This window comes from Tupaia chinensis, unplaced genomic scaffold (assembly GCF_000334495.1).
Source record: "Tupaia chinensis unplaced genomic scaffold, TupChi_1.0 Scaffold000407_1, whole genome shotgun sequence".
Lineage (NCBI taxonomy): Eukaryota > Metazoa > Chordata > Mammalia > Scandentia > Tupaiidae > Tupaia > Tupaia belangeri.
Window position 1 is genome coordinate 1,102,221 of NW_006159909.1, and position 12,208 is coordinate 1,114,428.

Here is a 12,208-nt window from a genome sequence, read left to right on the forward strand (position 1 = left end):
GTCAGCCATGTGGGAATATCCAGTGCCTTAACCACCACGCCACCTGCTGGTCCTGGAATGACTCCTTTTTTGGGGGGTCTTGGGTAAGGTTGCTTTTGTTTTTGTTTTTGTTTTTTAATTTAACTTTATTTATTTATTTATTTGACCAGAGAGGGCCAGAGTGTGTGTGTGTGTGGGGGGGTGGGGGGTAGAAAAGAAAGAAAGCAAGCCGCTAGGTCGGGGACTGGAACCGCGGTCGGCCATGTGGGAGTCCAGGACCTTAACTACCACACCACCTGCCAGCCCAACCCCTGAGTGACCTGGCAGCAGCGCCCCAGGAGTGAAGGAGCAGTTCAGGGCCTCTAGCACCCCAGGAGTGAAGGAGCAGTTCAGGGCCTCTTTATCCTGCCTGCCAGCCCTGCTCCTGGCCTACATCCAATCCCCTTTCTCTCCTGGATCTCTTAGCTGACCTTTCCGGGAGACCAGAAGAACCCTTTGGTGGCTGAGGAAGGAGCAGCAGGAGGAAAGGATTCAGGCTGAGGAAGGAGGGGCAGATGTCAGACTCCTCCCCACTCACACCAACTCCTGGCTCTCCCTCCGCATCTCAAACATGGGACGGCTTGCAGGCTCTGGGCCCCTCTGCCTGCTCCCCTGAGACTCTGGGCTTTATGGCTGTGACTTGCTCCATCCCCTGGGTGGCCGCATAGTGTTGAGCTAGGCTGAATGAGTCAGCATGGCATTCCGTCTGCTCCTGGGAGCCCGAGGGACTTGCCTGAGTCACAGCCCCACACACCCCCTCAGTCTGTGGCATGTCAAAGGCAGGGCCAGCCCTGGACCAGGGCGGGAGAGCTGTCTGTGTGGCTGGGAGGCTTGGGGGGAGAGGCAGGGACTTCTGGGGCATGCTGTCAGGGTGGGAGGCACAGTGCCTGGTGGAAAGAGCCATCACCCAGCCCTCCCTGCCCACCCAGCCCTGCTCCCTGTGTTCCACAGAAGGTCTGGGCCACTTCCTCCCCGCTCCCAGGTGTGGGGAGAGCTAGGTGGTTTTCTAGAATCATACCGATTGTCCAACAGCTGGAATCAGGCCAGAATGGCGGATCCTCTGCCGAGGGAAGTGTCCTAGCTCCCCAGTCAGCATGCCAGCCTCAGACCCTGACTTAGTGTGTGGGGGGGATGCGCTGGAGCCTGGCTGGGCTTTTGGGAAAGGCCCTTCAGAGGGCTGAGCTGCCTCTCCCAGGCTCCTGCTCTGGCAGCTTGAAAGAGTAGAAGTATCGCCGGGACTCCTGGGCTGCTCCAGCTTCCCGAGCTGTCGAGGCCTGGCCTGGCCAAACCCCAAGGATGCAGGAGCACAAGGGCCCCTCCTGCCTCCATCTGGGTAACCAGAGGGGAGGAGGGGTCAGGACCCGTTTGTAGGAACTGGCCTCTTTCCTTTCCACAGAGGTTTGAGCTCTTTGAAGAGCCACTCCTGGCCCCATCTTGGAGCAGGCCCCGTGGACGGCCTCTGAGCAGGACCTTTGTCTCTGTGTCTGTGACATGGGACTGATCCCACTCACTCGGTTAGTGTGAGAATAAAATAGTACAATATTTGTGAACATTGATGACTTTAAGAGTTGGGGGGAAGGTCAGGGAAGAGGGGGCGATGCTGTTTTTTCTATTGGACAGATTAGCATCCTCATTTGCAAGGAAGGAGAACTGGAAGAGAAAGCTACTCCCATCGGCTCCCCTCCTGACCTCAGCAGCTGCAGCCTGGACCTAATTTATGGGGCTGTAAATACCCGTGAATGGGCCAGAGTTCCCTGGTGGGCTCTGACTGTCGGTTGGGAACAGCACTGTGGAGCCATAAACCCCCGGGCAGCCTCGTTAATTCTGCTCTGCTCAGAAGCCGGGTAATGATGCAAGGAGCCAGCAGATGAGCCACGGTGACCCACCCCCAGAGAGGAGGGACAGAAACCTGCACCTTGCCCCAGCCCAATGCACACACATGCCCTGTCTTTTCCCAGGGCTGTGCTTGCCTTGGTGGGCAGAGAGGAGACGAGGGGCATGGGGTGGGAACTACTCTGGATCCCAGGTCCGCACCTTCCAGAACCAAGACATCCTCATCAGGATGGCAGCTGATTCTGTCATCCCAGATGCTGCCTTTGGGGGCAGGGGGGTCCTTGCAAGGGCTCACACTCTTCAAGGCCTCTCTAGATCAAGGAGGGAGGCCAGTCCTCCCGGAAGAGAGAATTCAAGTGCTGGGAGCAGACCTAGATCTGCCCTGGAGATGGAATCTGTGCAAGAGCACATGCATAATAGATGGCCAATGGATGTGCTCCATTCTTCTTTTTCTTCTGCTTCGTTGCTGCTGGTGAAGTCTGAAGCCTTGGCCTAGCTGGCTGGCCTGCAGCTGAGAGGGAGCAGCTGGGCTGCTGTCCTGGGTGCTGAGCAGACAACTCTCAGCTCTGGCAGGGTTTGTTCCCTTAAAGCTCAGCTCAGTGGCCCCATTAGGCCAGTTACTGACTTCTCAGCTACTCCTGGGGCCTGGTGTCCCCAGTCAACCCTCCAGCTGGGCCTGGATCCTGTAGACTTCTAGCTTTGCTGGAGGAGTCCAGCAAAGTGCAGCTGCCTTGGGAGCCTGTGCCACTCACGAGCCAAGGTGAAAGGCTGGTTCCAGCTGACAATGGGGCTGAGCTTCGACAATGGGAAACGTGATTCCTTTACAGACTCATGCATTTTCCCCAGAGAGTGCTCAACGAAGTGTTATTGTAAATAAATACAATGACCGAAGGTCAAATAAGTTTGAAAAATGCTGGACTGAACAAAATCAGAACCAGTGTCTCCACTGTAAGATCTTACGGAGCCCTTAATATAGCTCTCTACGTCATTTCCTGGGCGTGAACAAACCTGCACCAATGACTAGCGTGGGTGGCTCAGCTCACCTCTGTAAAATGGAGCTATATCTGTCTTGTAAGGTTGTTGTAAGGTTTGAACACGGTGTACTATATGATTTGTTAGCCAACCTGGAATACTTTAAGAAGTGAATGGGGGGCCAGCAGTTAGCGTAATGGCTATGTCGCTGAACTCCCATGTAGTCAACTGTGGTTCGAGTCCCAGACCTGGTGGCTTAAACTCACACCAGGCGCGTGTGTGCATGCCCAAGATCCTGAGAGGAGAATGGAGGAGAAGGGATTGAGGCGTGGCCATCCCCCCTGGGGGTGATTTCTCGCTTTCTGTCTCTCTATCTCTCTCTGTCTTTCTGGTGAGTGCACGTACCCTATAGCAAAAACCTCTCAAAAAAGAAAAAAAAAAAAAAAGAGAAGTGAATGGGGGGACCAACAGATGGCATAATGGTTATTGGACTCCCACGTGGGTGACTGTGGTTCGAGTCCCAGACCCAGCAACTTAAAACTCACACCAGGCACATGTGCATGCATGCCCCAAATCCCAAAAGGAGACTGGAGGAGAAGAGATTATGGCATGGCCATTCCCTGGGGGGGGGTGATTCCCCATTTTCTGTCTCTCTGTCTCTCCAGCGAGTGCACAAACCCAATAGCAAAAATCTCCCTAAATAAATAAGTGAGTGGATGGGGACTCTGTTAATAATTGTTTGGACAACAGGTACAAACAAGGACCGTTCTGGGCAAACCAGGGTGTATGGTGACCTGAGGCTTTGGCAAGGCAGTGCCTGATACATAGCAGACATCCCACATAAGGTAGCTCTTACTGGGGTGCTCACCCCGATAGTATGTGGAAGGCCCATGTGTGGACAGGCTCACAGTGAAGCCAGTCTGCTGAGGAGGGCTAGCGGCTACTCAGCAACCCCCTCTCCACTGCCTCCGGGCCTTGCACGTCTCATGGCCCTCAAAATTCTGCAGCAGTTTGAAAACCACCGCGGTTCCTGCCAGCTTCCCAGGGCCGTGATTTGTAATTCCTTGGTCTGCTGCCTGTCTCTCCAGTGTCCCCAGGTCTCTGACTGCACTGACCTGGATGGTTGCAGCCGTGGGTCACTCCCCTTGAGGAGCCACCTTCTCCTAATTCCACACTTCCATCAGCTCCCTGGCCGCACAAGGATTCGGTAGAGACCAGCTGCCCCATGGGCTGGAAGGCCTGTGCATTTCCCTCTTCCCACCTCCCATTAACATATGGCACGCTTATGAGACCGGAGAATCCCTACCATTTCATTGATGGGGAAACTGAGGCAATACGGTCGAATGATCCAGCCCTGATGCAATAGCAGCTGAGGATGGGGGCTCCTTCCCCAACATCTTGCCGCAGAGAAGGGCAGCAGTTCCGAATTCGACAGAGCACTTCTCCAGCCTGAGACGTCCAGGGTAGGAGATAGGAGGGGGCGAGTGTGTATGAGGCCTCGGGCTGGGGAGAACTGGTGACCTAGAGGGTTAGGAGTCAGGGGGCTGGGCATTAGTGGGATTAGAAGTCCCCTCCCCTCCGGGCCTCTGGAAGCTCTTTTCCAGGCCAAGGCGGCTGGAGAAGATGTGGGAGGGCCAGCTCCTCACTGCCTGCCTGTCTCCTTCCAGCATCCTCCACTTGGGCTGCATGGGCAGTGCCCCCCACCCCAGCAGCTCTGGGCTCTATTCAGGAGGCTCCTGGATCCTTGCTCCCCACTGGGCCCCTGCAGCCCATTCACAGCCCGCATTCCTCCAGCTGCCCCAGACCACCCCTAGACCGAGCCCCGTAGGGCTGCTTCAAACCCACTCAGCCCAGATCTCATCCCAGCTCACCCCACTGCCAACGCAGGGCACAGGGTACCTGGGGCAGGGGAAGCCTCGGGCCCTCCAGCATGTTACCAAGAAGGAAGTTGCACTTGTAGGACATTTTCCCCCAATACCTCCAAGCCAAGGTGCTGTGCGGTCTCATCCCCCTAACATGAGGCCGAAGGCGAGGGTGTGTGCCAAGGGTCAGCCCCATCTCTCGACAGCGTGGTGCTCTTCACCCCTATTTGAATGAGGTAAGAGAAGCTGGCCGGGTAGCCCCCAGGCCCTGGAGAGCTGCTGCCCTGTGCTGGCTTCAGTCTAGCACCTTGGGGGTCACCAGCCCCACTTAACAGATGAGGCAAGCCTGACGCAGACTATCCATCCTCATTACGCAGACCCTGGTTGGTGGCCGAGACGAGAAAGATTTCGCCTGTTTCTTGCTACCCCTGAGTGAGGGGCACAGCCTCCTTTAGAAGCTCCCCGCTTCCACCTGGGACAATAGGCCCGACCTCTCTCTGCCCTCTGGGCACATGCTATCTCTCCCCATCCCTTTGTCTCTCTCTGTGTCCCTCCACCCCCCTGTGCCCCATGCCTGCTGTCAGCGAAGCTCCCTGCTTCCACCTGGGACAATAGGACCGACCTCTCTCTGCTCTCTGGGCACATGCTGTCTATCTCTCCCCATCCCTTTGTCTCTCTCTGTGTCCCTCCACCCCCCTGTGCCCCATGCCTGCTGTCAGCCTCTGCCCTTGCCCTCATCCACCCACGTGTTGCAGGTGTGTGGGAGATGTTGAAAGGTGTCTCGTGTGCATTCGTGGAGCCCAGACTGCTGGCCCATCTTTGCCTCTCCCTCCTCCAGTCTTCCTCCTGAGTCCCTGAGGCCTCATTATTAGGGTAGCAGTGACCCCGCATTGTCTGGCCTGTCTGGCCCTGGCATGAAAGGTAGCATTTTGGCAGAGAATGGATGCTCGGCCCGATTCCAGCTCATTCTCTGCAGTCTGGAGCCTGGAGTGTGCTTGGGGCAGGCCATGAGGGGGTGGGGTGGGGGCCTCCAGGAGCCACAGGGCAGCCCCTGTCACTAGGACAACAGCAGGGAGCCCAGGAGGGGGGGAGGAGAGGGGAGCAGGTGGTTCTTTGTCTGGAGCCTGATCCCAGCCCCCCATCCCACCCCACAGCCCTCTCAAGTTGGTGAGGCAGCCCCTGGGAGGGGGTTGGCATCCCTGCTCCCAGCGCATGCAAAGCCCTGGGCTTCCTCCCCCAGTCTGAGGCAGGAGAGACTCCATGCTGTGCAGCAGACCACTGCCCCCCTGCACTGCCCACTGGGATCTTCCTAGGACCCCCACCCCTACCCTCCATCTGCCTGCGCAGTTCATAAGGATCACGTAGGAGCAGGCAGGGCCAGGCCAGGGAGCCCCTGTGTGAGGTCAGGGTTGACACAGGTGGCTCATAAGGGTGGGAGGGGGTCTCAAGCACCAAAAAAAAAAAAAAAATTAGGAGACCCTCCCTGTCCACCCTTGCCACACGCCCTCTCTAGCCTTTAGTGCCCTCACTTAAGCAATAGGTCCGAACCGCTGCTGTTTGGGGCTCTTCCCTGCTTCAAAAATCTTCATTTTGGGTAGGATTGTAAGACTCCTTCTCACCTCCCCTGGGTCTCCACTCAGGCTCCTGGTCCTTGATTTTTGCTTCTAAACAGCAGAGCAGTTCTTGGAGGCTGAAGGTCGGAGGTAACCAGCTGTGGTTTAGAGGCAGTGCTAAGCTGTCTGCCTGTGGAATCCTGGCTGTGCTGTTTGCCAGGAGAGTCACTTAACCTCTCTGTGCCAACTTTTCTGTGCCTCCGTCCCCTCATCTGTAATATGGGAATAATGACAGGAGATACTGGCTAAGATTGTTGTAAAGGTCAAAGAAATTATGTACCTCAAATGTTTAAAACAGTATTTGGCTCCATGAAAATACTCAGCAAATGTTAGATGCATTTGCTTTTGTTTTTTCATTGCCAGAGGGCTTGTGTGCTCACCAGAGAGAGACAGAGACAGAGAGAGAGAAAGCGTCCCCCAATGGAGCATGGTCATACTGGAGTCTTTTCTCTATTTCTTCACCCTGTCAGGATTTGGGACATGTACACATGTGCCTGGCATGTTTTTCAAGCCCCAGGGCCAGGATTCAAGCTTCGGTCAGCCATGCTGGACCTGACCCCCATCACACAGCCTCACCTGCTCTGCTATGAGGACGGCCCACGGTGTTTTCATTCTTAAAGATCTTATGGAGCAGGGAGTGTGTGAGTTTCCTGAAACTCTCGCTCATGTGAACCAAATAGGTGCCATCTCTGCAACCAGGTGTTTTGGGGTGAGAGCAGGGAAGATATGCAGATTTTAAAATAGGCCTCATTAGCAGTGTCCTCTCTTGTGAATTCAGTTCTGGGGGGAGCTGACATAGCCCGTGGCTGACTCCCAACTGTGGCTCTTGAGTTGTCTTAGAAATGCTACGCACAGAATCTGCCTTCCTAAAATAGCCTTCATTGGCCTTATCCAGAAAAGGGGGAGCGTGGCCTTGGTCTCCCGGACTCCTGGTCGGGCAAGCACACACCTGCCCAGAGTCTGTGCTGTCAAATCGGCGCGCCTCTACAGTGGCTTGGGGATGCAGTAGCACTTCGTGAACAGGAAAGCGCTCGGCACCCGCTAGAGACGGTTAGGGTTATTTTCCAGCAGGGTGTGGGTTGGGGTGAACATCGTGTGAGATCTGTGAGGAAAGAGGGCCAGAAAGGTTAAGATCGTCCCTGGGAGAATCAACAAGGCTTTTTGTGGAAAACTAGTGCTTTTCTTTTCATTTGAACATCCATTATTTAATCGCTGAGTGCCAGTAACGCCAGGCCCTGGGCTAAGCACCAGTGATGGGCTGCGAGGCCAGCCTCCAAGGAGCCACGGTCCAGCGCGGAGGTGAAAATCCGTAGAGAACGGTGTGGGCTGCAGGTCTGGAAGTCCATCCAAAGTGCAGGGGAGTGGCCAGCATGGGCCGTGGCTAGGGGAGCCTTCTGGACAGGAGAATCCACATAGTTGGGAAGAGTGAGTTGGATTAACAGAGTCCTAGACAGAGGGACTCAGGTGTGCAAAACTGCAGAAGATAAGAGCATGGTGTAAAACACACATGGACACACATGCAGACTCACATGTGCACACACAAACCAAAACAAGCGAGCAGGGTGCCCTTGGAGAGACCAGGCAGTCCTGCACAGGTGGGGCTGTGGACTTACGAGACATCCCCTCTCCCAGAGCCCCCGCAGCTCAGCCCCCGTCCTCCTCGCCTGCCACTCTGGAAGGCCTCCTGCTGCAACTTCCTCCTCCTGGTGTCGTCGCCGTTGCTGCCTTTTCACTCCTGCTTTTACTTCCTGGGTCAGGAGTACGGGCTGAGGGAGGCAGCTGACCTGTTCAGAGCCTCAGTTTCCTTATCTGATGGGATGGTTGGCTCAGGTGATCATGAAGGTCTGTAGGGCCTCTGGGATTTTAAATGGCTGTCCTGGCCCTATTGAGATGTTTCCCATGAGACCAGCAGTTGGTGTAATGGTTATGTTGCTGGACTCCTATGTAGTCGACCGCGGTCTGAATCCCAGACCCAGTGGCTTAAACTCACACCGGCGCGTGTGCGTGCGTGCCCAAGATCCCGAGAGGAGAATGGAGAAGGGATTGCAGTGTGGCCACCCCCCCTGGGGGGTGATTTCTCACTTTCTGTCTCTCTCTCTGCCTTTCTGGTGAGCGCATGCTCCCTATAGCAAAAACCTCAGAGGTCTGAGGACAGGAGCCCAGGCGTGGAGGTGGCGATGGGATATCCACGTTGGAGCTGAGAGGCGGTGCCTGCTGACCGTGCTGTCTGCTTCTCCTGCAGTGCGACCCTGGGAACACAGGCTACATCAGCACGGGCAAGTTCCGCAGCCTCCTGGAGAGCCACAGCTCCGAGCTGGACCCGCACAAAAGGGAGGTGCTCCTGGCGCTCGCCGACAGCCACGCAGACGGGCAGATCTGCTACCAGGATTTTGTCAACCTGGTGAGCGCTCCAGGGCCCTCACACAAAGATGGGCCCATTTGGAGTTTGTAGCCCGGACACATTGCAGGGACATAGACAAAGGGAGGGCCGGCCCGCAGCACAGAAACAAGTCTAGGTGACAGGTGGAAAGGCGTCACTGAGCCCGGTGGCCCTTTGCCTCTCTGCTCTGCCTTCTGCAGGGTCACCCTGTTCTCAAAGCAGCCCCTGGCAGTGCCAGACTTCAGCACTGTGGCAGCGAGGTGGCTGCAGCTGTCCTACCCTTACACCCGCAGGCTCATGAGGAGAGTGGAAGGCCTGGCCTTTCCTCTCTCTGGAAGCCTCACTGGGTCAGTGGGATGCGTGGACTGACTCAGAACAGTTTCCCGCCCCTGGAACTGAGAGTGGGTCATTACCACAAAACGAGGCGCTGAGAGTAGGGAGGATGCGCTGGGGAGTAGGTGCTGGGAGGGCCAGGCCAGACATCCTTGGGAGCCATGCAGCAGACTGTCAGTCCTGCTAGACGATGTCCTGGCTCATGGTGCGGCTGGAGACAGGAGACCTGTGAATTCTGCTCTGCGGTCTGAGACCCCAAGTGAAGACTTCCTCCTGACTGAGAGTTAATGCTGTGCTGTTTGGGGAATGGGGGTCCGTAGGGTTAAGCAGGCAGTGTGTCCCACCATGGGTTGGATGGGCGATGAGTAGGAGCTGCATAATCTAGCTGGATGACTACGAGACCAGGAGTCCTCACTCCATTTCCCTACTGGAGTAATGGGGCCGGCCCCCTTTTCGCGTCACCCACGGAATGGCTCGTGTGAGGTTCCCCAGGCTTCTGGAACTCAGAGGCATCAGTACTGGGGAACCCGTGGCACTCAGACCATCGCCAGGCCACACAAGCTCTCTGACGTGATGCCCAAGCTGTGGGGCCGCTTTAACAGCCTCCTGGCCAGGGCTGGCATGGGTGCTAGCATGCTCTGAGGACCAAGGAATCTACTGCTGTTCAGAGGGGGCCTGGGGAGAGCCTCCTGGAGGCCGGGAAACCTCACCGAGTTGGGGGCAAAGGAGGGGGAGACATGAGGACTGTCAGGATTCACAGGGTGGTGGAGGTGAGCCCTCTGGCTTGGAGCCCAGCAGTGCCGCCCCAGACCAGGCCATGGGTTTAAGCCAGCGCGCGCCCCTCCACAGCCCCAGCATCAGCACGCGTGCTGCGACAAGACGCCCTCCCTCACAGGGCCAAGTGAGGGAGGCTGAGCCAGTGAGATGCTTCCGTCCAGCCGGAGCTCAGCAGAACCCTCTCGTTCCTGCTGGATCGTCTCTGTTTGAGTTCTGAGCTAGAACTGGCCAGCCATAGCCTAGGCTCACGGGGCTGCCCTGGAGATCAGGCGGAGAAGGGGCTTCCTAGCGTGGCACTCAGGTAAGGCAGAGGGTTCAGACTGGAGTCAGGGAGACCCAGGTGCTGGTCCTGGCTATGCCTTTGCCCCCTATTGGGAGAGATCCTCTGGGCCTGGGCTTTCCCATTTGTCAAATGAAGCCAGAACCCTCTTCAGGGCTGTTGCAAGAATCAAATAAGATAAAGCATTTGAAAGTTTTTCTCCTCCCTTAATGTTCCTCTGCCTGGTAAACTCCTCTGCATCCTCTGTGAGCCCTTACCAGCCCCGAGCCGCACCCCTCTCTCACCTCAGACCACACTGCCTTACGACGGAGCGGCCACAGCTGTCACATCCGGTGTGCAGGTTGTGTGCTGTACCAGCATGCCTGACTGAGGGGCAGCGGGGACTGAAATCTGGCCTGGGCTCTGCTCACCAAGGCCTGGCAGTGGATGCACGGGCTGGAAGAAGAGGCTCCCTAGCTGATGCACACTAAAGTCCTGTGGAGTAAGAATGGATGCTGGAGTCAGGCAGATCTAGGTTTAATCCCAGCTCTTGATTATGGGTCCTGACTATGGGTGTTTGGGAAAATTCCCATCTCTAGACTCGGCTTCCTGGTGGGGGTAAGCTTTAAACCAGATACTGAAGGTGAGAGCAGAACTCAGGAGAGAAGTGGAGGCCCTGCAGATGGAGGCTCACGCTGCCTGCCTGATCCGAACCCAGATCCTCCCCAGCTACCTTCCCTCTGACAGAAGCTCAAACCCTGTGCCTGGATCTGGCCTGGTTCATTTCTTTTTTTAAAGGAATTATTTGTTTAATTAATTCCATGTGTTATTATTTTTTAATTTGGTCAGAGAGACAGAGAGAGAAAGGGACAGCGAGAAAGCAAGCTACCAGGTCCAGGACTCAAACCACAGTCAGCCATGTGGTAATCCAGTGCCTTCAACCACTATGCCACCTGCCAGCCCCCCAACCTGGCTCATTTCATCAGCCCTGTCGGGGCTCTTGTCTTGAGGTTTAGCCTAATGTCTCTGGCTGGGCCCACGGTCCTAGGACTACATTGATAATCCCCCGCACCAGCAACCATGGAATGGCTGAGTCTGGACTTGGAAGAGCTAGGACTTTTCCCCATAAGAAAGGTCTAGAGTGTAGCCCTAGAGAGCAGGTGGGAGGCAACAGGGGCCTCTGGAGGCTGGAGGTCAGCAAGGTCACCTCTGGTCTCTGGGAATCAGGCTTGTATCAAGGCAGCCTCAGGCTGCCCTTGGGGAGGCCAGTCCTCAGGTGGGGCTCCACCGGCAGATCTAGTTTTAATCCCTGGTTCTGGGGACCTCTCTACAAACCCATCTAACCAAGAGTGGCCTGCTTCTCCCTAAGTTAGCATGTCTGAGGATACTACCTCCTACTCATCTAACTCACTCAGACATCACCTCCTCCAGGGAGCCCTCACTTTGGGCTTCTGCAGCAGTGGGGACTCTGAACTGTGACTGCTGGCTGCTTACCTATCTTGATTATCCTCCGAAACTGGTAATATGCCTGACACTTAGTAGCTGCTCAGGAAACTGTCGTGGATGGATGATGAGTGATGGGCGGAAGGAAGTACTACACATGCAGGCTCTGAAGCCTTCCTGGGTTTGAACTCGGTGGATTTCAGTTTCCTCTTTGGTACAATGAGGTTGTTCCCAGTCCTCATCTAACAGATGAGTAGTCACGAATGCCAATGCACCAACACATGGGATGCGCTTCGCATAACCCTGCCACGTAAGAAGAGCTCAGTGGACCTTGCTTCTTGTAACTGCTACAGAAAACAGGAGGGTGGGCTTGGGCCAGGTCTAAGGAACACGCTGTATGGGAAGTGGGGGGGGGCGGGGTCCTGAGGCCCCAGCGCTGACCCTGTCCTTGCCCCCATTTCCTGCACAGATGAGCAACAAACGCTCCAACAGCTTCCGCCAAGCCATCCTGCAGGGCAACCGCAGACTGAGCAGCAAAGCCCTGTTGGAGGAGAAAGGGCTGAGTCTTTCACAGCGACTGATCCGCCACGTGGCCTACGAGACCCTGCCCCGGGAGATTGACCGCAAGTGGTACTACGACAGCTACACCTGCTGCCCCCCGCCCTGGTTCATGATCACGGTCACGCTGCTGGAGGCAAGGACGAGGGTGGGGGAGGGG

At 56.1% G+C, this 12,208-nt stretch overlaps 1 protein-coding gene across 2 annotated transcripts in view; it reads left to right on the top strand.

The window, feature by feature from the left end:
* The window catches only part of RHBDL3 (rhomboid like 3), a 67,562-nt gene that overhangs the window by 19,762 nt on the left and 35,592 nt on the right, over positions 1-12,208 (top strand). For both annotated transcript variants that reach the window (XM_027774147.1, XM_027774148.1), the window contains 2 exons: positions 8,541-8,699; positions 11,960-12,184. In XM_027774147.1, coding sequence (XP_027629948.1) covers positions 11,960-12,184 — 225 coding nt within the window. In that variant the 5' untranslated portion in view covers positions 8,541-8,699. The remainder of the gene's footprint in view (positions 1-8,540; positions 8,700-11,959; positions 12,185-12,208) is intronic.